At 42.0% G+C, this 26,932-nt stretch overlaps 1 protein-coding gene across 1 annotated transcript in view; it reads right to left on the bottom strand.

Annotated features, from left to right (window-relative positions):
• Window positions 1-266: 266 nt before the first annotated feature.
• ULK4 (unc-51 like kinase 4) overlaps window positions 267-26,932 on the bottom strand; it is a 1,112,493-nt gene continuing 1,085,827 nt past the window's right edge. Inside the window, exon 37 of the mRNA XM_082258381.1 lies at window positions 267-392. Coding sequence (XP_082114507.1) covers window positions 332-392 — 61 coding nt within the window. The 3' untranslated portion in view covers window positions 267-331. The remainder of the gene's footprint in view (window positions 393-26,932) is intronic.

Genomic DNA, 26,932 nt, shown 5'->3' with positions numbered 1-26,932 from the left:
TTCTCACAGCTGTGATACCATATAGCTTGTATATTCTATGGCTCCAAAATCGCACTTGAATTGCACCTAAGTAGCACAGGAACCTTTTCCAAAATCGTTCCATGCTTTTTCAGATTGATGTGAACAGACACAATTAAAAACAATGTGATTTCCCTTGTCATGCGATTCTGTGCGACTAAAGTCACATTTGAAATTGCACTAGTGTGAACCAGGCCTAAATATCTGTACATTTCAACACTGCAACATACTTCTTGCATTTTTTTAAAAAAAAATGTTGCACACGATTTGAAATTTGTATGACTTGCATTGTGGCTGCCGAGCATCTAGGTGACTATTGACGTCCGACTAGACTAAGAATCTCCACGATCATGGAAGAGACATCTGTGTTCATGCTGAAATAAAACAGAATACAAGAAATTAAAAATATAAATCCTCATAAGAGTTATATATATGAAAAAGCAATGACTCATCCCCTTTTCTTCCTACTTCATGTTTCCATTTTTCAGTGGGCTCAGTCCAGATTCTTAGTCAGAAATAGAGAGGCAAACAGCTTAAAGCAGTAGTATACTGTTAAAGGAAAAAAAAAAAGATTTTTCCCTGAAAGGCAATGATATAATCTGCTAGTATGCATCACATACTAGCACATTATGAAATACTTAGCTTAAAACGAAAGCCCTCCAGGGCTTCTATCTTTACCCATCTTACTCCCAGGTTTGCAGGCTCAGGCTGTTTGACTGGCCGAGCCACGATAGAGTCACGGCCATGGCACAGAGCACTGAAGGTATGGCGTGCCGTTCCTTCAGAACGCATGCGCTGCTGCTCACTGGAAGCCTACCTGCAGGTAAAATAAATATCTCCTAAATGAGCACTGTTTTAGGAGATATTCATTTTACCTACAGGTACGCTTTATTGTAAGCGTACCAGAAACAAGTTACTTCCACTTTAAAGTGGAAGTAAAGTTGTTGTATAAACAAGTGGCTGACAGGCAGGGTATTTGAGACCGAGGAGCCCCTATTGGTCTCTTCTGCCATAAAGGCATCCTTCTGTCTGTAAGCTGTCATGTTCATTGAACATTTAAGGCCCAGTTTGGCTCCTTAGCTATGTGACTCGGTGCTCATTTGCGGGAGTGGCGTCATCGTGGCCTGGCCAATCAAATGGCTGAAAGCATGGGACCCGGAAGCAAGACTGGACGAAGATAGAAGTGCCGAGGGCCCGCCGGATCGGTCCCAGCACTGCGCTGAAGGACACCATATGGCAGGTAAGTCTACCATAATGTACTAATATGCTGTGCATACTAGCAGATTATGGCATAACCCACCTGGGGGGCCTTAAAAAATGTTTTATAGTGGGCTTTACTTCTGCTTTAAGCTGAGCTCTCCTCATACTGTACAAACAAATGGCAACTGCCCCAACCTATAACTGGCCTTAGCAGCAAGGAGCACATAAGAGGGCGACGCATTTCAAACAAAAACAAATTCCCAGCTCAACTTACAAGCAGCAAACCAAATTATGCTGTCTAATAAATCGCATTAAAAACAGGTTTCGTTTGCACACATTTGCAAATACATTTGTAAGCTGTAGAGACTGCGACAAGGCCCAGTGTTATCTGCAATCCTAACTATATACATTTTGAGAGCCTCCATAGTAGGAACACATATAATAATGGATAGATTGAGGGAAGGTTTGCCTGGAGGAATCCCACTCCTCCTTAAAGGCACAGGGACACATTGGACACCCAGCAAAAAGCACCATATCAGCAAAAGGTGTCCAGTGCACCCCTCACCAAATAACCAACAGTACATACAAACAGCAACTGTCCCAATCTATAACTAGCCTCAACAGCAAGTCATAATTTGTTTTGTAGCTTATTTGCTGATAAGTTGAGCTGGGAACTCTCAAAGATTCTTTGTCATTGGTGTAAAAAAAAATAAAAAATTACCAAAAACCATTTCGGTTTCACTTTTTCCAGAAGTGAAACAAATCAGTGATTTATTAGAGCTGTTCATCACTGTTAGGGCCCTTTCACACGGGCGCTCCGTGTGTCCGCAAATCATCCTATTTTTTTGCGGATGATTTGCGGACATAATGTAAGTCTATGGCATTGCGGATGTCAGCGGAATACCATCCGCTGACATCCGATTTTCCTCCTGTCAGTTCTGTTCCGTTTTTTGGAACTGAAAAAATCCTATTTTTGTTCCGTTCAAAAAACGGAAAGGAAGGAAAATCGGATGTCAGCGGTGTCATCGACATCCGCAATCCCCATAGACTTACATTAGGTCCACATACAGTGGGTACGGAAAATATTCAGACCCCCTTAAATTTTTCACTCTTTGTTATATTGCAGCCATTTGCTAAAATCATTTAAGTTCATTCTTCTTCCTCATGAATGTACACATAGCTCCCCATATTGACGGAAAAACACAGAATTGTTGACATTGTTGCAGATTTATAAAAAAAGAAAAACTGAAATATCACATGGTCCTAAGTATTCAGACCCTTTGCTGTGACACTCATATATTTAACTCAGGTGCTTTCCATTTCTTCTGATCATCCTTGAGATGGTTCTACACCTTCATTTGAGTCCAGCTGTGTTTGATTATACTGATTGGACTTGATTAGGAAAGCCTCACACCTGTCTATATAAGACCTTCCAGTTCACAATGCATGTCAGAGCAAATGAGAATCATGAGGTCAAAAGGAACTGCCTGAAGAGCTCAGAGACAGAATTGTGGCAAGGCACAGATCTGGCCAAGGTTACAAAAAGATTTCTGCTGCACTTAAGGTTCCTAAGAGCACAGTGGCCTCCATAATCCTCAAATGGAAGACGTTTGGGACGACCAGAACCCTTCCTAGAGCTGGCCGTCCGGCCAAACTGAGCTATCGGGGGAGAAGAGCCTTGGTGAGAGAGGTAAAAAAGAACCCAAAGATCACTGTGGCTGAGCTCCAGAGATGCAGTCAGGAGATGGGAGAAAGTTGTAGAAAGTCAACCATCACTGCAGCCCTCCACCGGTCGGGGCTTTATGGCAGAGTGGCCCGACGGAAGCCTCTCCTCAGTGTAAGACACATTAAAGCCCGCATGGAGTTTGCTAAAAAACATCTGAAGGACTCCAAGATGGTGAGAAATAAGATTCTCTGGTCTGATGAGACCAAAATAGAACTTTTTGGCCTTAATTCTAAGCGGTATGTGTGGAGAAAACCAGGCACTGCTCATCACCTGTCCAATACAGTCCCAACAGTGAAGCATGGTGGTGGCAGCATCATGCTGTGGGGGTGTTTTTCAGCTGCAGGAACAGGACGACTTGTTGCAATCGAGGGAAAGATGAATGCGGCCAAGTACAGGGATATCCTGGACAAAAACCTTCTCCAGAGTGCTCTGGACCTCAGACTGGGCCGAAGGTTTACCTTCCAACAAGACAATGACCCTAAGCACACAGCTAAAATAACGAAGGAGTGGCTTCACAACAACTCCGTGACTGTTCTTGAATGGCCCAGCCAGAGCCCTGACTTAAACCCAATTGAGCATCTCTGGAGAGACCTAAAAATGGCTGTCCACCAACGTTTACCATCCAACCTGACAGAACTGGAGAGGATCTGCAAGGAGGAATGGCAGAGGATCCCCAAATCCAGGTGTGAAAGACTTGTTGTATCTTTCCCAAAAAGACTCCTGGCTGTATTAGATCAAAAGGGGGTTTCTACTAAATACTGAGCAAAGGGTCTGAATACTTAGGACCATGTGATATTTCAGTTTTTCTTTTTTAATAAATCTGCAACAATGTCAACAATTCTGTGTTTTTCTGTCAGTATGGGGTGCTATGTGTACATTCATGAGGAAGAAGAATGAACATAAATGATTTTAGCAAATGGCTGCAATATAACAAAGAGTGAAAAATTTAAGGGGGTCTGAATACTTTCCGTACCCACTGTATCATCCGCAAACGGATGGGATGATATGCGGACCTACGGAGCGGATGACAGAAATGTCATCCGCTCCGTGAAAAAAAAAAAAAAAAAGTCCCGCAGCGGACCTTTCACACGGAAAGCCCGTGTGAAAGAGCCCTAACTGTGCTAAAAGTTAATTCAAATTAACCAGGGATCTCTGAAACCTACTGTGAATCCAGAGGGCACTTCCAGACTCACTGGGAGTGTACCTCCTAAGATCTATGCTATACAACTTCCTCTTTGTACCTTCTGTATCACCAGAAAGTTCAGTTTGAATCTGATTGGAGACTGACGGAGGTCTGCTGTACATAATAGGCCACAAGCAGCTTGCAGTAAGGGCTTGTTTACACAAGCTTTACTGTCTAAAGTGCGATTTGTGGTGGATCGCTCTTCAGAGAGCAATTGATAGGCAATGAAGTAGTGTTATGTCACTTCTTCACTGTTTTAAAATCCCAAACCTTTTGCATTGCACATGGTTGCATGGTGGTTGCAGTGCTGCTCCATAGAGATGAACAGGGATGGGAGGATGTCATTTGCGGTATGCATCACGACACGTGTACATCCCTGTCTGCTGCCTTTGCAGCTTATGGGAAAGCAGATGTGGCGCAGCAAAAATGTCACCCTAATAATACATGTTTTTTTACCTTCCTACTTTCGTAAGAGTGTGGGGAATGCCTGTTGTGCATCAACAACATAGGTTCTCAGATCACCAGATTGCTGACAAATTATTATTATACAGTAAAACCTTGGATTGCGAGCATAATTCATTCCGGAAACATGCTTGTAGTCCAAAGCACTCTTATATCAAAGCTAATTTCCCCATAAGAAATAATGGAAACTCAGAGGATTCATTCCACAACCATTTATTCATAAGTCCTTCAGTTTATAGTCCATATAAAAAGATTATTGTAATGTGATAGGTTGTGTAACCATAAAATGTCCATCCACAAATGGCAGCCTCCACAAGGGGATTAGAAGCCAAATCCAGCAGGCGCTACAGAGTATAAAAGAGAAGAGAGGAGCCTCTAAGTGTAGCAATATAGTTCGATTTAATGAAGGTTCAACATTTAGCAAATCACATGGTTGATGATTAAAAAAGGCACATCTAAGTATGCAGGCATTTGGGGTAAAGCTGTCCACATAGACCATCCTCCTTACTCCTGGCTCTCACTGCCATCAGTCTGCAGTCGTGACCGGGAAGACTACCCTGCAGTAGTGCGATCTGAAAGCGAGGCTTGAAGCGCTCGTGGAGTGCAGTGTGGAAAGGATGAGGATGATGGCAGTTAGGAGGATGGTCTATGTGGACAGTTTACCCCGGATGCCTGCATACTTAGATATGACTCTTTAATCAACCATGTGAGTTGCTAAATGTTGAACCTTCATTAAATGTAACCATATTGCTACACTTAGAGGCGCCTCTCTTCTCCTTTAGGCTCCTTTCACACTATCCGTCCGTCGGACGGATTCCGTTTATCTCAGCGGGGGATTGAGCCGCCGATCCCCCGCTGAGCAGCAGGATGACAGCTGTGTCTCCGCGCTGTATGCGGAGACACAGCTGTCAGTTCCCCATGCATCTCTATGGGGGAAATCGGATGGGAACGAACCGTCGGTCCGTTCTCATCCGATCCGCTGGACGGATGGAAAATAGGGTTTCCATCCGTCCAGATTTGACGGGTCGGATCGGATGTCAGCGGACATGTCTTTCGCTGACATCCGATCCCCCATAGAGATGCATAGGGGGACAGTTCAGATCCGCCAAAAAAACGGACAGGCGGATCTGAACGGTCCGCCTGTGTGAAAGGGGCCTAATACTCAGTTGTGACATGACTCTACTTGTATATCAAGACATCACTCGTTTATCAAATCAAAATTTATGAAAAAATTTTGCTTGTCTTGCAAAACGTTCTCAAACCAAGTTACTCTCAATCCAAGGTTTTACCGTATTTATAAGTTTGTTATAAGGTAAAGTTATTATATTTGTAGACTATTCATTTTATGCCCAGTGGTAAAATTATTCATTGTATTTATTTATATAAAAACTGTGGCACCGGTATGTGTAATTGTAAGTACAGTGATTTCCATTTTGGTTTACTGAATTATGATAATAAAACCGTCTAATTTAGTAAAAAAAAAAAAAAGGTGTGGAAGAAGGGCAGCATGCGGAATTCCTCAGTGTACTGAAGGTCAGGATGTGTGCTGGCATTATGTAGTTTCCTGCCTATGAAATGGTCCCACCCTGCAGCAAACCTGCTAATGTTCCTAAATGTGAAAATATTTTATGCATAGGCTGTCGTGGAATGGTATAAATAATACATTCAGACTGTGGGCCTGTGTAGTGTGCAGAACATAATATATTTTTTTAATATATTTAGCTTATTTTCAAAAATGTCTAGAGCATAGTATATTAAAACCCCATCTAATCCCAATCATTTATTTATTGTTTTCATATACTCAGCACTGCGCTCTTCATTTCTGCTGATCCTGTCCTTTCCCAGACAGAGGTATATTTTACTGGCATCTAGAATATTTACTGATTTCCTAAACTCACAGAGCCTCACAAATCAGTACTTTTGCACAAGAGCAAATTACGAAGCTGGAACTTGGCACTTTCAGTCTGATTGTGTTATAGGCAACAAAATGTCATTGCCATAGATGAATTAAATCGGTTTCTGCCTGATATCAATATAAAACAGGCAACTTGCGGTATGCAGAAACACTGGCTAGGGATCACATTTACACTCTTGCACCTAAAACGGCATTTGTGTGCTTTATAACAATACTTTTTGTACATTCCCTCATTTCATTTTCTCATTCATCAAAGGCAGGAACCCTAACTCTGTTAGCTTCGTTTCCATGTCAGATGGTGTCAAAGCTTACACTGAGTTAACTTCTTACTTGTCAGGTGACAGTGTTCAGGCCTGGCAATTGCATCTTAGGAGGTGCTCACATGCCAGGTATGCCCTCTATAAAAGGCCATTCTTGCTTGCACACAGCTCTCCCCAGCGGTTCTATTATATAGTACTTACCCTGTGGTTGCACCCAATTATCCCCTTATCCTATAGGGCAATGTTTATTACCTTGTTGTACTTGGGATAGCACAGCCCCTAGCCCCTGGTTGCTTGTGTTGGTGTAAAGACGGAAAGTCAGCATAGGCCAGTAGAATGGCAGTGATCATTTTACTGCTCAAAGGCCTTTGGTTGTTTTTTCCCCCCATTTATTTTGATTTTTTTGTTTTCTCAATAGTTCTTGGATAGGGGACTTATGCTTGCAAACTCTCCTATGAATCTTCTATCGTAACCCACCGAGCCAAGGAAGGCTCATACCCCCTGCAATGGTTCTTGGGGCTTCCCATTTGTCAATTGCTTCTACTTTATTTTTCGTTTTGCGTCACTCCTTCTTGGAAGATCTTGTGTCCCAAGTACTCAATAGAAGTTTTCAGCAGATTACATTAAGTGGCTTTAATCCAAGCCTTGCTAATCTTATGAAAATTCTAAATGCTAAAGGGACTCTTCAAAAAAAAATGAAAGGAGGAGAATATTACATCATCCAGATAAGTAAATGTTCAAAATGTAAGTCAACCAGATGATATTCCATAGTACATTGAAAGGTGGTGGGTGTGTTTATAAATCCAATCCAATCCCATGGGTGTTATAAGGGCAGTTTATAACTTCCACTTATTTGACTAACCTTTGTCTTCCACTGGGATTTGCTAACAACCACTTGCCAAATCTAGAGTTGAAAATAATTGTGCCTTTCCATTTACTGTCAGCAAATCATCAGCCCTAGGTAAGGGATAGACAACACATGTCTTACTGCATTCAGCCTTCTCACCCCCTAAGGAAGAGGGGTTGCCCCTCGAAATGCATAAGCCATATTAGACGCTGAAGGGTATTCCTATGCTACAAGCTAAGCTTTGTGGATCTAATGACAGTCACATCTGGCTTATGATATGCCTATTGACTGTTTGTGAGTATATTATTTGCTTTTATTCATCAATAAAGTGTGTGTGAATATAATATGCTAGGCTGGGGTGCCCTCTTTTTTTTTTTTGGTTTTGTAGTGCTGTGTGAAGGACCACTAGAGTCCTGAGAGAACGCCAAGGTATCATAGCTCCAGACCTACAGGTTGGAAGAATGGAAAACCTAGCAGACGCTAAACAGCACATTCCAGCACAGGAGGTTGTTATTGATCATATTAACAAGAATAATAAACGAATGGCGTTAAGCGCCAAAAGTACCTGCGCTATTGGATAAAAGTGCAAATTGTACGAAAAATAAATAAATATTTGTGTGTGAACAGCTCAATTAGTGATATATATGTGAACTACATAGGTGAATAAAAGCATAAATATATATAAATTTATATAAAAATATAGAAGTGCACAATATAATGGTGTGAACCAAAATTTGGGGAGCTGCGGCTCAATCGTAAAAACGTATGGAATGGTAGATGATACACCCAAGGTGTACTAAGCTGCGCTCACCTTAAAAGGTACAATGTGCAATAAATAATAAAATTATCATATAAAGTGCATGAATAACAAAACTCATCAACTATTTGCAAACCTGTGTATACAAAAGTTAATACACAGGGATAAATTGTATAAATCGTAATAAATAATCCTGAAAAAAGTCAATATAATAAAGTGCATCAAGAGTCAGTGGATAAATAATGTGGAGTGGATAACTTTGGAGGGCCTGGTCTTTCATTTCGGAGTCTGGTCGCATTGAACCATTCTGCTTGCATTGACCCCCTGTAATTAAGGGGTCGGTGCTTTCTGGTAAGCACATTCATACACTGGGTGCTTTTGTGGTGAAGGGATTGAAGATCTGTGTCTTGTGAAGAAGTTTTATCCCTTGGAGATTGCACTATTTTATCCGTTTATTTATTTGGGGCTATATTCATGTATTATTTATCCACTGACTCTTGATGCACTTTATTATATGCACTTTTTTCAGGATTATTTATTACGATTTATACAATTTATCTCTGTGTATTAACTTTTGTATACACAGGTTTGCAAATAGTTGATGAGTTTTATTATTCATGCACTTTATATGATAATTTTATTATTTATTGCACAATTGTACCTTTAAGGTGAGCGCAGCTTAGTACACCTTGGGTGTATCATCTACCATCATATTAACAAGACCTACATTGAAAGGGACATTACAATTATTCCCAAAAGATTTTAATACACTTTGGGTCAGGACACTTGAGTTCCTCCACACCAAATAATGTCTTAATATACCTTAATTTGTGTACTTAAATTTAATAATTTGGAGAAGTTTCCACATACTCTTGGCCATATCATGTGGCTTTTGGTAAATTATCCAATCTGCCAGATTTAATTCTGATTGTACATGGCTTTCTTCTACATTTACTGCACATTTTTTTACTTACTTTCCACAGCAGGATGAAGAAGGTATAAACAATTGTCTTACAGCAAGTACTAGCTCACACTCTTCCGTGCAGCCTCCAGTGGATTGTTACTCATGTTAAAAAAAGTGCCGTAAATGTGAAAGCTTGCACTTTTCGCAAACAGCAGGAACAATTAGCCCTTCTTCAGTTGTCTCTAAACAGAATGAAACATGCTGATTACAGCAGACTACAAAATGTGCTATTTTATCCTCTCCCATCATTTTCCTATTATACCCGTAGTTCTGCATTAGTCACCGAATCCAAGATCTTTAAAAGGAAACCATACTATATTTTCTGTACATGTTCTGTGAGCTATTTTAACAACATTTAAAATGATCGATTAATGCGGGTTTCATCTTTGTTCTTACATATCTACAGTATTCCTAAAAAAAAATCTCCTTTTAGTGGTTTCCCTATCTATACGTTTGGGAAGAACAGTTCTGACCCTTGCTGCATGGCTATTAAGATAAATGCAATCACACCCAGCCACATTGTGTTATTTTCAATCAATCTGAACAGATGGATGAGCTAAAAAGCAGGGAGGACATAAATTGCATAAATCTGCACCTGGTCTTACAGCCCAGTACACCACTCAGGCAAGGATTGGACCAATCGGGGCTACTTCATGGGGTGATAATAAATGCTTTTGATACTGGAAGAGCTTATTATTGCTGACACAACTTTTCCGCCTTCTTTGAAAATCTCAAGGTGAGGAAATGAAGCCTACCTTACGTGAGAAGAGGGATCAAAGTGGTAGACAGTCATGCACCATTTCCTCCTGTCGGGTGGGTGTAATGTATGATATTTCCGATTTACACTGTTGGGGGGGATGGGCAGGTGTCTTTCTACCTGTCATTCTTAAACCTGCTGGCAACCCACAATTACAGTACATCAACTCTAAGGCTGGCTATAAACGGTGCAATTTTTCTTTCCTGCAACCATGGGTTGCAGAAAAGAAATGTTCTCGATTTCCCCATCAACATGGACAGTGTTGACAGAGGAATCAGTTGTTGTCTTCTCTAGGCAGGGGGGCATAGGCGGACGGGGAAGCCATCCCTGCTGGGAGGACACAGTAAATATTGCTACGGCTATAGCAGCAGCTAGCGATAATCGCAAGAGAATCCGTCCGGCAGGATGGTTGTACCCAAGGCAAGAATACAGAAGAGAAATCACTATTCCAGGTGAGCCAAGGAGATCACACAGCAGGTAACCCCATAGGTGCCACTGCGACAAACAAGGAAACTTGGAATAGGCACCCGCACACCACAATGGGATAACCATACGTTTTTACTAAGCCCAAGATGTGTTCATTCATGTGACTGTATCTGTCTACATTACAATAAAGATGTTTTTATTGGTATCCCATTGTGGTGTGCAGCTGCCTATTCCAAGTTTCCTTGGTTGTACCCAAGTTGATCGATCGATCAACTTGGTACATTCAGCCTGCCCATTAATGTTTCAAATCTCGGCCATTTCCTGCTGAACCTGCAGAGATTTGAGTCATGTATGGCTGGCCCAAGTAGAAGACACATTTGTATACTGTACATTTGAAGCAATATATTAATAGAAAAAAATAAAATTAACCCACATCAATAAGATATACTATTATTTTTATGAACTGCACATACACTATATTGTCAAAAGTATTGGAACGCCTGCCTTTACACGCACATGAACTTTAATGGCATCTAAGTCTTAGTCCGTAGTCTGACTTACAATCAGCGGGAGATAGACTCTCCCCCTCCCCCCTCTTTTTCCCTCCCCTATTTTTGGGATAATTAGGAAATTCTACAGACACTCATACATACATTTTATTTACAGATCCATGTCCTGCATCTGCTCCTGAGGAAGTGTGTTTAGCGCATAAAACGCGTCAAGCTTTTATTGGATGCAGCTACATCTTTACTACATGTTTACACATCAATCTAATGTATGATGGTGCACCAATTGGAATTTTATATTGCTTTTTATCTGATGTCATGCAATTTTAGTAGCTCTTATCATTAACCAACTTTCTTTATTTCTGTAATATGGGATATCTATTTTCGTTTTTTGTCATTATTCAACAACTAATAAATTGGTATTATATTACATCTGTTTATCAGCTGTGTTTCACTTGCCTCACTCAAAGTCCCAACCCTCCTCTGTTTGCCACACAAAATATTGACACGGGCCCAATTTCACTTAGGCCCCTTTCGCACTAGTGCGACTTGTCCCGCGATTTTGGACCTCAAAATCGCATGACAAGTCGTTTTCCATTATTTTCAATGAGCCCCATTCATATCAGTGTGACTTGAAGTTGCACCGACTTCAAAGTAGTCCCTGCACTACTTTGACACGATTTTGAGGCCAAAGACATTCAAGCCCAGTCAAAATCGCGGCAAAAAGTCGCGGCAAAATCTCGGTAAATCGCACAAGTGTGAAAGGGGCCTTAGGGGTGTACTCATTTTTGTTGGCTGTGGTTTAGACATTAATGGCTGTGTGTTGAGTTACACTGTTATATAAGCTGTACACTCACTACTTTACATTGTAGCAAAGTGTAATTTCTTCAGTGTTGTCACATGAAAAGATATAATAAAATATTTACACAAATGTGAGGGGTGTACTCACTTGTGAAATACTGTATATATACGTATATATACATACACTTACTGTCAGGAACGCAATAAGCATTCCCCTAAGGCACTGCTGAGGCACACTGGAGTGCGCAGGCGCGAACGCCTGTCTGCCCGGCCACGCGCCAATGCGCACACAATAGCTATTGCAGTTGGCGCTCAAATGGCCTATTTAAGGGTAGCAGCCACAATCATGCTTTGCTGTCTTGTCTGCAGCTTCTCCTGTACTCCTGATCCTGAAACCTGCTGTATCCCTGACTGACCTCCCGACTTGTCTTTTACTTTGCTTGTCTGCTGCCCGCCCTGACCTCAGCTTGTCCTGTGATCATCCTCCTGCCTTATCCTTGTCTGTTTATCCGCCATCGGATCTGGACTTGCTCACCCACTGATGGCGCGACCCTGAAGACTGCGACCTGGTGCTATACACACAGCAAAGTCCATCCTCACCATCTGAGACTCTGGTAAAAAAACGGTTGGCACTTAGATTCCGCACCTCAGGCTAGCCTGTGTCTTCCACCAAGGTGACTTGTCTGTGTCCCTTCCTCTGGATCTTGTAAGGCCACCCTCTGCATGTCAGGCTTGCCATCAGCTCCCTGACACTCACCAGCCACTTTATTAGGTACACCTGTTTAACTGCTTGGTAACACAAATTGCTAGTTAGCCAATCACATGGCAGCAACTCAATGCATTTAGGCATCTAGACATGGTAAGGATGATTTGCTTAAGTTCAAACGGAGCATCAGAATGGGGAAGAAAGGGGATTTAACTGACTTTGAACGTGGCATGGTTGTTGGTGCCAGATGGGCTGATCTGAGTAAAAACTGCTTATCTGCTGGGATTTTCACACACAATCATCTCTAGGGTTTACAGAGAATGGTCCGAAAAAGAGAAAATATCCAGTGAGTGGCAGTTGTGTGGATGAAAAAGGCTTGTTGATGTCAGAGGTCTGTGGAGAATGGGCTGACTTGTTTGAGATTATAGAAAGGCAACAGTAACTCAAATACCCACTTGTTACAGCCAAGCTATGCAGAATACCATCTCAAAATGCACAACACATCAAACCTTGAAGCAGATGGGCTGCAGCAGAAGAAGACCATACCAGGTGCCACTCCTGTCCATTAGGAACAGGAAACTAAGGCTACAATTCGCACAGGCTCAACAAAATTGGAGAATAGAAGATTGGAAAAACGTTGTCTAGTCTGGTGAGTCTCAATTTCAGCTGTGACATTCAGATGGTAGGGTCAGAATTTGGCATAAATAACATGAAAGCATTTATCCATCCTGCCTTGTATCAGCGGTTCAGGCTGGTGGTGGTGGTGGTATTTTCTCAGCACACTTTGGGCCCCTTAGTACCTATTGAGCATCGTTTAACCGGTTTCCGACCGCCGCACGACTATATACTGCGGCGGTCAGCCCCAGCCAGGCAGAGTGACGTATCGGTACGTCACTTGCCTGTCACTTCCTTGTAAGCCAATAGCGGGCGGGCGCACGCCCGCGGAGGCGCGCGCCAGCCGCAGCTCGTTCACAGGGAAGTTAGTGCGTGTGACCGGCGGACCCGATATCCGCCGGTCACTCGCCGATCGTCGGTACAGAGGGAGAACGTCAGGCGGCTGATGTAAACAAGCCGCCTGTCATTCTCCCCTGTGTAGAAACAGTGTTCAGACAGTTCTACAGTTCTACTACGTAGGACCGTTGATCACTGTTCCTACACTAGTAGCCACAGCCAATCACAGTAGAAAGCACGCCCCTAGGGACACACTTAACCCCTCCCTCCCCAATAAAGTTAACCCCTTCCCTGCCAGTGTCATTTTGCAGTAACAGTGCATATGTATAGCACTGATTACTGCAGTAATGTAACTGGTAACCCCAAAAGTGTCAAAAATGTCAGTCAAGGGTCCGATCTGTCCGCCGCAATGTCACAGTACCGCAAAAAAAATCGCAGATCGCCGCCATTACGCGTTATAAAAAAAAAAACACCAAAAATGACAGAAATCTTTCCCTTAGTTAGTAAACGCAATAACTTTTGCGCAAACCAATCAAAATACACTTTTTGCGATTTTTTTTACCAAACATAGGTAGCAGAAAACAAATTGGCCAAAAATGTTAAAAAATTTAGATTTTTACATTTTTTTGGGGGGGAATTTCATATAAAATATTTGAAAAATATTGTTATTTTTGCAAAATTTACACTCTTTTTTTGTTTATAGCGCAAAAAGTAAAAATCGCACAGGTGATCAAATACCACCAAAAGAAAGCTCTGTTTGTGGGAAAAAAAGGACGTCAAATTAGTTTAGGTACAGCGTCGTACGACCGCGCAATTGTCCATTTAAAGTCACGCAGTAAAAAATTGCAAAAAAACCCCTGGTCTTTAAGCAGCCAAATCCTCCGGGGCTTAAGTGGTTAAATGCCCCAGTCCACCTGAGTATTGTTGCTGACCATGTCCATCCCTTTATGACTACAGTGTACCCATCTTCTGATGGCTCCTTCCAGCAGGATAATGCACCTTGTCACAAAGCTCAGATCATCTCACCACTGGTTTCTTGAACATGACAATGAATTCACAGTACTCCAATGGCCTCCACAGTCACCAGATCGTAATCAAATAGAGCATCTTTGGGATGTAGTCGGGAGATTTGCATCATGGATGTGCAGCCAACAAATCTACAGTAACTGTGTGATGCTATCATGTCTCTGAGGAATGTTTCCAGCATGCCTTGAAGAATGAATTTGTTCTGAAGGCAAAAGGGGGTAACCCGGTACTAGCACTCTGTACCTAATTAAGAGATCGGTGAGTGTACATATAGTGTATATATACAGATTCTTTTTGAGCTACTTCTATTTACAACAATATACGCTTTCCTTCTGATTTTTCCTAAATGTATGCTCTTCCTGTACTTTCCTGTGTTTTGTTTTTACTTTATCCTCCTTTCCCTATTCACTTAGTGCTTTTTTTAAGCTATGGCTGTTTCCTCTCCCACAATCTGTCACCCTTTTTTACTTTGATCTAATCTTTCTCATTTGTTTTTACAAGTCCCCTTACCAAGCCCCCACCCTATACATCCTTCATAGTCACTCCTCACTTCCAAAGAGATGTGCAGGTTTTAGGGTATGTACACAGAAGTTTTCTGGGCATATACTGTGCAGCTTGCTCACAGTGTGTTGACTGCAAATGAATGTTTGTAAAATGTATGTGTGTGAACTTAAAACCGAATATAAAAAAAAAAAAAGAATGTGTGTGTGTGAACTTAAAACTTACTAAAAATTTAAAGTGTGGTTCAATGCCAAGTGCGTAATGTAACATATGACTACATCGATTGTGCAGTCACTGATCAGAAGCAAACAAATGCATATACTTATTTCAGTGAAAAAACTATTGAAATGAAAGAACTTTGGCCTTTCACGTAAAGAAAATGTAGTACAGCACTTAATTCTAAGTGAATCTGCTCTTCCAGTTTTCTCCCCCTTCAAAATCCCACAAATACCTGTTGCACACCTAATGCAGCTTCCTGCAATGATGCGGCAACAATATTCCACCCCTCCTGAATTCAGAACAGTTGCAGGGGTTGTGCATGCTTGTACCACAGTGGAATAAAGAAGGGTTGCATAGTGTGGATGCTGATTTTAATCAGCAGCTGGCCATACCCAATCCTGCCCAGTACCTTTTGGATTGACAGCACTGCCTGTGTCACTGAAGCCCACCCACTGTGAGCTGTAGTGTCTAGCAAGGGGAACGTGAGACACAAGCAAGGCAGGACTTGTCTCCTCCTTTGTCAATCTCTCACCTCAGCTGTAGATCTCTGCAGTTCATCCAGAGTGATCATGGGCCTCTTGGTTGCATCTCTGATCAGTCTTCTCCTTGTATGAGCTGAAAGTTTAGAGGAACGGCCAGGTCTCCGTAGATTTGCAGTGGTCTGATACTCCTTCCATTTCAATATTATCGCTTGCACAGTGCTCCTTGGGATGTTTAAAGCTTGGGAAATCTTTTTGTATCCAAACCCGGCTTTAAACTTCTCCACAATAGTATCTCGGACCTGCCTGGTGTGTTCCTTGTTCTTCATGATGCTCTCTGCGCTTTAAACGGACCTCTGAGACTATCACAGTGCAGGTGCATTTATACGGAGACTTGATTACACACAGGTGGATTCTATTTATCATCATTAGTCATTTAGGTCAACATTGGATCATTCAGAGATCCTCACTGAACTTCTGGAGAGAGTTTGCTGCACTGAAAGTAAAGGGGCTGAATAATTTTGCACGCCCCAATTTTTCAGTTTTTTATTTGTTAACAAAGTTTGAAATATCCAATAAATTTCGTTCCACTTCATGATTGTGTCCCACTTGTTGTTGATTCTTCACAAAAAATTAGTTTTATATCTTTATGTTTGAAGCCTGAAATGTGGCAAAAGGTCGCAAAGTTCAAGGGGGCCGAATACTTTCGCAAGGCACTGTATGTCTGCAGTCTCTGACCGTCTCCTGTACTATGTCTGTAGTCTCTGACCGTCTCCTGTACTATGTCTGTAGTCTCTGACCGTCTCCTGTAGTATGTCTACAGTCTCTGACCCTCTCTTGTACTATGTCCGCAGTCTCTGACCGTCTCCTGTAGTATGTCCTCAGTCTCTGACCATCTCCTGTAGTATGTCAGCAGTCTATGACCGTCTCCTGTAGTATGTCTGCAGTCTCTGTCCGTCCCCTGCAGTAAATCTGCAGTCTCTAAACCGTTTTCTGTAGTATGTCTGCAGTCTCTGGCTGTCTCCTGTAGTATGTGTGCAGTCAAAAAAAAAAAAACCCGTTCCACTCTCGAGCGAGGCCACCCGCGACTGCTTTGTAAGCCGAGTGACATTTTTTAAATAGGTAAGGGAATGGGTCACCAGTGACATCACATGGTGTGGCACCGCCCCCTTGTGATGCCACAGCCCAGTGAATGCGGGGGGGGAAGGGGGAGGGGTGCCCTTGAATGGCAGTTTGGAAAAGTGATCAACCTAACGTGATCCGACACTTCCGGGCAGGAGGCGCACATGCGGGCGCTGTCGGCCCGCTCCTGCTGTGGTAGTACACAGTGGGAGCTAATTGGTGGGTACTGTCCACAGCACACGCCGATCATTCGGTACAGAGACAGAACGACAGTCTGCCTATGTAAACAGGGCAGATTGCTGTTCAGTCAGTAGGAAAGGCATGGATCCTGTGTTTCTGCAAAGCACCTCGCACACTGTACAACAATGACTAGGGACACAGTTAACCCTTTGATCGCCCCAGATTTTGACCCCTTCCCAGCCAGTGTCATTAGCACAGTGACAGTGCATATTTTTAGCACTGATCACTGTATTAGTCTCACTGGTTCCCAAAAAAGTTTTTAACAGTGTCAGTTAGTGTCCGATTTGTCCACTGCAATATCGCAGTCCCGCTATACTTAGCAGATCACCACCATTACTAGTAAAAAATAAAAATAAAGAAAAATTCCATAAATATATCTCATAGTTTTGTAGACGCTATAACTTTTGCACAAATCCTATTGGGATTTTATTTTACCAAAAATATGTAGCAGAATACACATTGGCCTAAATTTATGAAGAAATTATATAATTTTTTTCAAAATTGTTTATAGCAAAAAATAAAAACCGCAGAGGAGATCAATTACCACCAAAAAAGGCTCTTTTTGTGGGGGGAAAAAAACACAGATTTTATTTGGGTACAGCGTTGCATGACTGCGCAATTGTCAGTTAATATAACGCAGTGCCGTATCCCAAAAAAAAGACCTGGTTAGGAAGGGCCTGGTTAGGAAGGGTGGTAAATATTCCGGAGGTTAAGTGGTTAATGGGCAGGCTGATCGTACCCAAGTTGATAGATCGATTCAAATTGGGTACAACCAGCCTGCCAGATTAGCTGTTAGAGCCGCTAGTGATAATCACTGTTTTAGTGCAACAATTGTTCAACAGGAGGGAGTCCCCTGTCAACACTGTCTGTGTTGATGGGGGAATCATGTGGATTTCCCCTTGGTTGCAGGAAAGAAATTTGCACCGTCTAGGTTCTGGGCTGTGATAAGGGAGCCTTTAGTTGCACTTTGAATGGACACAACTCATAAAATAGTCTGCTTTCAGTAAATGTACAGTAAATGTGCCATATGAGAATTGTTTATGTCCAACAAAAAATTACCAAGAGCCTGTTTTTCATACATTCAGCGCTACATAATAAATATAACCGTACACCATAAGTTCCCAATGCTTCTCAAACACCCCACTTTTCTTCCTTTTTGCAATCTTCAGAAGTGTGCATTTTCCTTTTAAGAACAGTTTGGATTTTGGTTTTCTGTAATATTATCCTGTGTGCATAACAGCAAACATTCTATTTGCTGCATTTTTTTTTGTGCTGTCACAGATTGGGATACAGAGGGTACAAGGACGAGGGAGGCAAAACCATGAATATGGCATCGCTCCACCACTAGAGGGACACTATTTCCAATTCTATCTGGCTGGAAACACAGACAGATGCAAATCTTGCAAACAATCTGGTGTGCCCTAAGGTTTATGTAGCAGCTAAGTGAGTCCCACACACTTCTGAGATTCTCTAAACTTTTCCTAATGTTAATTACATGAGATTTTTGTGCTTTATAAAAAATCTCTTATACGTTATGCAAAATGGCAATTCACTAACAGTAGATACAGCAAATGTGGTAATTACCTGCTGTAAATATTGCAAAACAATGTAATATTACATTAATATCAATTCACTAAAAAATTATCTCATATCAAGCCACTTGCTATTTAAAGTGATCCTCCTCTGTGCAGTAGCCCCCCGTAATGCTTTCCTGAGCCCCATTGCGATCCAGCGGCTCCTGCTGCTGTCAACCACAGCCAGTGAGCCAAGAGGCAATGGGAAGAGAGGGGGGGGGGCAGAACCAAGCCTCGGCTCAGTGTATGAATGGGCATACAGAGCAGCGGCTCGGGATTGAGCTTGTTTGGGTGCCCCCATTGCAAGCAGCTTGCTCTGGGAGCACTCGGCGGAGGTGGGGGGGGGGGGAAGGAGAATCTGGCTGCTCTGTGCAAAATCACTGCACAGAGCAGGTAAGTATACATTTTTTTTTTTTTTTTAAACAAAAAATAATTGGCTTTACTATCATTGTAACAAATATATTAATTAACAGCTGAAATATTTAGCAGCGTTATTACTACTGTTAAATGTGATAGTTCCAGCTCAAGGATGCTGGTTGTCAGGAAGCCAGCACCCACCAGCATCCTAGCAACCAGTAACTCATCCCTAAAATGCTCTTTTTTTACAGGTGAATGTAAACAAAGGAGTGGGAACTCTGCCTACGGAAAATAATGCCACAAGGGTTCCTCCACAATTCCTACGAGGTCCTGAAGTCTGGTATGCATTCTAACAGGGACTAAATGCCAAAAAACAATGAAAAATGCCATGAGGTCCCCTGCAAATGTCATACCATACCCTTATCCAACCATGCAGCATGACAGGTCAGGAAATGGGGGGAGAGATGACTGTGCTTCCTATTCCTCTTTCCCTCCTGAACTATACCAAGCCCATGCCCCCAACATTGAGAGGGATGGATTTGAGATTTGGATGGTTCAGCAGGGACTGACCGAATTTCGAACCGTGTCTTGCAGTCCCTTTTCCACAGTTTGTGTGGATGGAGGAATAGTCACCTATTTCCAGCTATAGGCTGAATTGGATGTATCTGTGTCTTTTTATAATGTTAGCAGCTTTAAAAACGATGAGTGGAGATCCCAAGCAGTGTGGAATCTCAGTATACGATAGGTATAGGAAAGAATTACCCTCCTTTACAATAATCACATTTTGTTGCTTCGCAGCCTGAAATGTAGACAGACACAGATTTTTTTTATCCAGCTGTATTTACTCATCCAGCTGGATGCAACTTTTAACATCTAGGTGAAAGATATAACCCCATGTCAGAAAACAAATAAAAAAAAAATAAAAAAACAGAATCACTGAGTTGCAAAAAAGGATCACCTTCCTCCTAAAAATGACTTGTAAACTCAATCAGGTGTAGCTAATCACCTTCTTAATTTCACACAAAGCCATTTGGCTTTCAACTGTGGTCAGCTGTAGTCATTTTGATTAGCTCACCATGAAAAGAGCTTTTCTGGAGCATTTCAGTCCCGGGAAATGCAAATGAAGCAAACAATCAACTATGTGTGGCAAGGCACTGTCAAAAGATCTACGGGATAAAGTTGTGGACAGACACAAGTCAGGAGATGGATAAAAAATTCTAAAGCTTTATCAATCCCTAGAAGCACAGTCTGTTATTAAGAAGTGGAAGGTATTTGGTACAACACAGACCCTTCCTGGATCAGGACATCGCTCTAAACTGGATGAAAGAGCCAGGAGGAAACTGGTCAAAGAGACTACCAAGTGGCTTACAGCAACTCTGAAGCAGTTACAGGAATTTTTGACAAGTGGTCATTGTGTGAATTTGACAACAATATCACAAATTCTCCAAAAATGTGGCTTATAATGGAGGGTTGTAAGAAAACAAAGACACTCCTCAAGAAAGGCCACATGCTACTACAAACTACTGAGGTTTGCCAAAATGCACCTTGAACATTCTGAGGCCACATGGAAAAAGGTGTTGTAGTCAGAGTAGACTAAAATTTAATTATTTGGCCTCAACACCAAACAATATGTGTGGCGGAAATCTAATACAGCTCACCATCCTAATATCACCATTCCTACAGTAAAGCATGGAGGTGGTAATATTATGTTAAAGGGGTGTTTCTGTGCAGCAGGGACTGGATCACTTGTCAGGATAGAAGGAGAAATGGATGGGACAAAATACCATCAAATTCTTGAGGAAAATCTGCTGCCCTCTGCCAGAAAGTTGTCAATGGGAAGAAGGTTTGCCTTCCAACATGACATTGACCCAAAGCACACAGCAAAAATTTACCACACATTGGTTGAAGGTGTATAAGGTGAATATCCTTGCATGGTCTAGTCAGAGCCCAGACTTAAACCACATTGAAAATCTGTGGAATGACATGAAGACTGCTACCTAAACATTTTTTTAATGCAAAGAAATTCTTAGGCTTTTAAACCACTTTAATATAGCGATTCTATTAAGGCAGCCAGGTAGCTAGCATTTTCAGAAGGAGATCAGCAAAAACATTTTTCTTATGTCAGTACATCTTTCCTATTGCTCACCCTGTATCTAATTCCAATTGTAAAATTGTGCTATATGGGCAGAAGTTGCAGGATAACTCTAAACAAACAGTGAGCAGGAGAACTGGTGCATAGAGCAGATAAGTATAAACCTGTCTGTTCATTTTTTTTTCAAAATTTCATTTACAAACACTTTAAATTGGCCATAGTTTTTTTTTTAATGAAAATTCTTAGAACATTTTTTAGGAAAATGCATACAAAAATTCTCAGAACATTCGTTTGTCATTCGAAAGATTACCTTTGCTTTTAATATTTGATTTTGGAATGAATAGACTTTACCGAATGAAAACCACATATGCTGCTAGAAATTTGTTAGTTCGAAAAACGAATAAATAAAATAAACATTGACCCATTAATTATTATTACACAGGATTTATATAGCGCCAACAGTTTGCGCAGAGCTTTACAACATGAGGGCAGACAATACAGTTGCAATACAGGAGGAATCAGAGGGTCCTGCTTGTTAGAGCTAACAATCTAGAAGAGGGTCAAGTGAAACAGAAGGCAATAACTGTGGGGGATGAGCTGATGGAGAAAATGAAAATACAGTTGTTAGGTGTGGGTAGGATAGGCTTCTCTGAAGAGAAGGGTTTTCTGGGATTGTCTAAAAGATAATAGAGTAGGAGATAGTCAGACAAATTGGGGTAAGAAGTTCCATAGGATTGGAGAGGCTCTGAAAACTCCTTACCCCATCTGAAGGCAAGCACGGGAGGAAGTGACGAGGGAGCTAGAAAGTGGTAGGACTTGAGAGGAACGAAGAGAACGATTAGGTTGGTACTTTGAGACTAGGCTAGTGATGTAGCTGGGGGCTAAGTTGTGGATGGCTTTGTAAGTTGCTGTTATGTATTTTGAATTTAATTTGTTGGGTGAACGGAAGCTAGTGGGGGGATTGACAGAGAGGCGTAGCAGACACTGAGAGATTGGTAAGGTGGATGAGTGGCAGCAGCATTCATGATGGACTGAAGGGGGGAAAGCCTATGTAAAGGTAAGCCAATGAGGAGGGAGTTGAAGTCGAGGTGAGAGATGACCAGGGAGTAAATTAGGAGCTTTATTGTGTCATTGGTTAGAAAGGGGCGTACTAGTTTGGAGATGTTGTGGAGGTGGAGGCAGCAAGATTTGGACAGTGGTTGGATGTGGGGCTTAAAGGAGAGTTCAGAGTCCAGGACCACACCTAAAACCTTGGCAAGCGGGGATGGGGTGATAGTTGTGCCATCGATTTTGACAGAGAGATCAGGGAAAGGGGCACATGGTGGAGGAAAAATATAAGTTTGGTTTTGGATAGATTGAGTTTGAGGAAGTGGTGTGACATCCAGACTGATGTATCTGCTAGTATATTAGTGATACGTGAGGAGACTGAGGGAGTGAGTTGAGGGTTAGAGGAATAGATTTGGGTGTTGTCAGCGTAGGGATGGTATTGGAAGCCATGGGAGGCTATCAGCTGACCCAGAGAGGAGGTGTGGATTGAAAATAGGAGAGGTCCAAGAACAGAACCTTGGGGAACCCCAACAAAGAAAGGAAGAGGAGAGGAGGAAGAAGAATTGCAAGTAACTCTAAAGGTGCGGTTGGATAAGTAGGAAGAGAACCAGCATACAGTCACCAAAGGCGTGGAGTTTTTTGAGGAGGAAGGGGTGGTCAACTTTATCAAAGGCAGCAGACAGGTCCCAGAATAGGAGTACAAAATAGTGACCATTGGATTTGGCCGTTAGTAGATTGCTTGTTAGTTTTAGGAGAGCAGTTTCTGTGGAGTGTTGAGGACGAAATCCAGACTGAAGTGAATCAGGAAGGCTATTATCCGCAAGGTGGTCGCTTAGTCGATTGTAGACCAGATGTTCAAGGAGTTTGGATAAAAACGGGAGTAAGGAAATGGGGTGTAGGTTGTTTAGATTGATTGGGTCCAATAAGGGCTTTTTAAGTATGGGGCTGGCTAGTGCATGTTTTAGAGAGTTGGGGAAGATGCCAGAAGAGAGGGAGAGATTGAAGATGTGGGTTAGAGAGTGTAAAATAGAGCAAGAGGGTGAACGTAGCATTAGCGAGGGAACAGGATCCAGAAGGCAGGTGGTTAGCTGGATGATAGCAAGTAGTTTAGCAACCTCGTCTATCGTGGTGGGGTTGAATGAGGAAAGTAATGATTGTACCTGTGGGCATGAAGTGTGAAACGTGGAGGGTGTCTGAACAGCAGCGATCTCCTCATGAATTGTATCAATCTTCTGTCTGAAGTGATTGGTGATCTCCTGAGAAGTGAGTGAGTTAGTGGGTGGAGGCAGTGGAGGACGAAGTAGAGAGTTGAAGGTAGAGAAGAGTTGATGGGGACAGGATGATAAGTTGTTAAAAAGTGTGATAAAATAGGTCTGCTTGGCAGTGTGGAGGCTAGAATTTTATTTTTGGAGGGCAGATTTATAATGGTTGAAATCTTTCTGAGACCTAGTCTTATGCCACAGGCATAAAAGCATGGCTATGCTTTTTTTTAGACTTCTAGTGTTATCTGTTTGCCAAGGTTGAAGGGGTCGGGGGCCTGATTTTGTGTGTAGTAAGGGGGGGCAATATGTCTAGGGAGGCTAACAGTGAAGAGTTGTAGACAGAAGTGGCTAGGTCGGTGCAGGACAGGGATGAGATTTTGTCATAGAGGTGGTCGGTAGCAGAGTAGAGAAGAGAAGGGTTGAGATGGCTAAGGTTTCTGCGGGTAACTGTTAGGCGGTTGGAGGAGAGGAGGTGGAGGAGAGGCATAGAGTGAAAGTAGTAAGGTAGTGATCAGAGAGAGGGAAAATATAGTTGGAGAGGTTGCATGGAGTGCCAAGGTGGGGGAAAACAAGGTCAAGGATATTGCCTTCAGAGTGAGTAGAAGCATGTATCCATTGCTTCAGATCAAGAGAGGAGGTTAGACTGAGAAGTTTGGAAGTGGCAGGAGTGTTAGTATTATAAGGGATGTTGAAGTCACCGAGAATGATTGTGGGGATTTCAGAAGAGAGAAAGTAGGGTAGCCAGGCAGATAAGTCATCAAGAAAGGTTGATACTGGTCCAGGGGGGTGATAGATCACTTTCTATCTATTCTAAGCTATCCTTAGAGAAACTGGAGAGAAAAGACAAATGCAGTGTGCCTCAAAAGAGGGAGAATCAAAGAGGGAAGTGGGCGAAGTACCTGAAAGGTGCTATGCGAGGCCAGATGGATTCCAACACCCCCTCCCTTGCGTCCACTGGGTCTGGGGGAGTGAGTCCAGAGAAGGCCACCATGGGATAGGGCAGCAGAAGATGCAGTGTCGGATTCATGAAGCCAGGTTTCGGTAATGGAGAGTAGATTAAATGAGTTAGCGATAAAGAAGTCATGGAGAGAGGTGAGTTTGTACAGACAGAGGGAGCATTCTAAAGGGCACAAGAAAAAGGGAGTCTGGTCTTGGGAAGAAGAGAAATGGGAACTAAATTGTGTTAGTTGCGGCTGCTGCCAGAGGCTGCAGGGTAATGGGTGCATTGAGTACAGTTAAATGATGGAGAATTAGAAGTTTATTTTTGTAGGAATTTTCATTCAAAACTCTACTCTTATGGCCTGCTTTATTTTGAGATGTATGACTGATCTGCATTGTTGTAATGGGTACTACACACCCTGTCAAGTTTTACCTATATTACAACCCACTGGTTGAAAAGCTGTGTATCGCCCTGATACCTGACATGCTTTCTATCAAGATGCCTGTCAGCATTTCACCTGTTAAAATGTTTAGATAAATAAAACAACTTTTAGACTTTTTAGAAAGACAGCACTACATTTGTATGAGCAGCTTTTTAATGAGTTCTGTACACGTATGCAGCCACAGCGTTGGTTGGTGTACATGTCTTCTTGTCAAGTACGTGCACTAACTGGCAAGAAATATGCATTTCCACCTTGTCCCATTCACCTTTTAGTGAATTAACGTTAAGTCTCTGTAGAGCAAAGAATTAACCCGACATTTTGCCATTACCTGAGAATTGCGCACAGACAAGGTGAAGGCAAGCACTACGAGGTTAAAGTTGTGCGCCAGTAAATGTTTTATATTGTGAACATGATTTGATTATTCAGTCTAGCTTATACTCTATAACTTAATTTAAAAAATGCAAATAACTCTTGATAGAATAATTCAGTGTAATATCAGGCCCTTTTCTCATTAAATGCTGAGGCTACTTAAGACGTGGAAAAGCAATTATAACTAAGTCAAGGGAAAAAAAAACCTTTAGAAAAGAATAGCAAATGTGAGTAGACTGCTCATAATGAGATTCACGGATGCATCTTGTTCTATAAAAAAAAAAAAAAATTTTCAATTCTCCGGTGAATGCAGTGATTAACCCAGCCAATGCTGGAGGGCTGCTGCATGTTTCACAAGCCTATTTCTGGATAGCCAAAACCTATTAAGTTACTGTACGATGATATAAAATGACAAGTCCAGGCTTTCTAGGTACTAAATAGAAATTACCATTTAAAGCTGAACCCTGGGTTCCCCTCCCACACACCCCCTCTAACTATCCACTGGCATGAAAAATCGAAATCCACAGTCACATGAAGTTTTGAGTTTGAGTCTTCTCTTTTCTTTTGTGTACAGGAGGCAGGGTCCTTCTTCGAGCATCTATGTCACTGCCTGTAGGACATGGACACTTCCTACTAGCTGTCCATCAGCGGGGGTCATCTCAATCACACTTCCTATTAGCCATCGGTGGGGGTCCTCTCAATCACCGCATATCCACGCCAGGAAATGGCACTAACTAGGAACCCGGAAGGTGGGCTTTTATAAGTTATAATGTGTTATAATATGTTTACAAGGTAACAAGGTAAGAAAAAAACTGCTAAAAAATTGAGAGGGGGGGGGGGTGGGGGGTGGGAGGAAGGTTAATTTTTGCCCGAAGATGAGCTTTAACACTTTAAATAAAATGTGGATATTACTTTCTAAAATAAATCACACAATCTCTCTTTACCCTACCACCTTCTCTACTAGTAAGCTCATAAATGCTAATTTAAAAGTCAGCCTCACTAGTTCGGCAGCCATACATGGATCAAAATTCAGCAGGTCTCTGCTGAACTGGCCACAATTCGATCCATATATGAGTACTGTGATTTTACAGAAGTTGATCTACCAATCAACTTCTGTATTACCACCCTGTTGGATTTTCCCTGCTCGATCAGAACTGCGAGTTATAGCCTGCAACGCTGATCAGTGTATTCTGATGGCAGGAAAGTCTCCCTGCTTTCAGAATACAAATAACACAGCAGGAGGATTTCCCCATCTACCTCAGATGTGTGGATGGGGGAATCAGGTCAGTTTTTTTTGTTCAACCCACTGTTTGCACAAAAAAAAAAAAAAAAAATGACTCATCTATGGGCTGCCTTACCTCTCTCTCTATATGGTGTCTCATCTGTTGATTAGATTTGCCTTGTACAGAGACAGATTTGCTGCATATGGTTTATTAAACCATAAGGAAATTGTGCTATCTGAAAGCTTTGGCTTCAGATACATTTTAAATCGAAGCATTAGAAAAGCAGATTCATGAGGTTGTATTCATATCCTGAGTAAATGTCAAAAGCTGTTTGTCATAAAAAAAAAAAAAAAAAAGTAAGTTATGTTAACCCAGTGGCTAAATGATTAGCATGCTTCATTTTCAGTTTGGAGTCCTTGGTTCAACTTTATTCAGAGTGACTTTCTCCAGAAAGTTCGAATTTTCTCCCAAGCCATTGTGGGCTTCCCCTGAGTACCCCAGTTGTCTCCCACAGTACACAAAGACCCCCAAACTGCTAGGTTAACCAGGACTCTAAATTC

Source organism: Pelophylax lessonae (assembly GCF_965119305.1).
Source record: "Pelophylax lessonae genome assembly, chromosome: 5".
In the NCBI taxonomy this organism is placed as follows: domain Eukaryota; kingdom Metazoa; phylum Chordata; class Amphibia; order Anura; family Ranidae; genus Pelophylax; species Pelophylax lessonae.
Note: the sequence above shows the minus strand (reverse complement) of the source record. Positions and strands in the feature narration are given on the sequence as shown.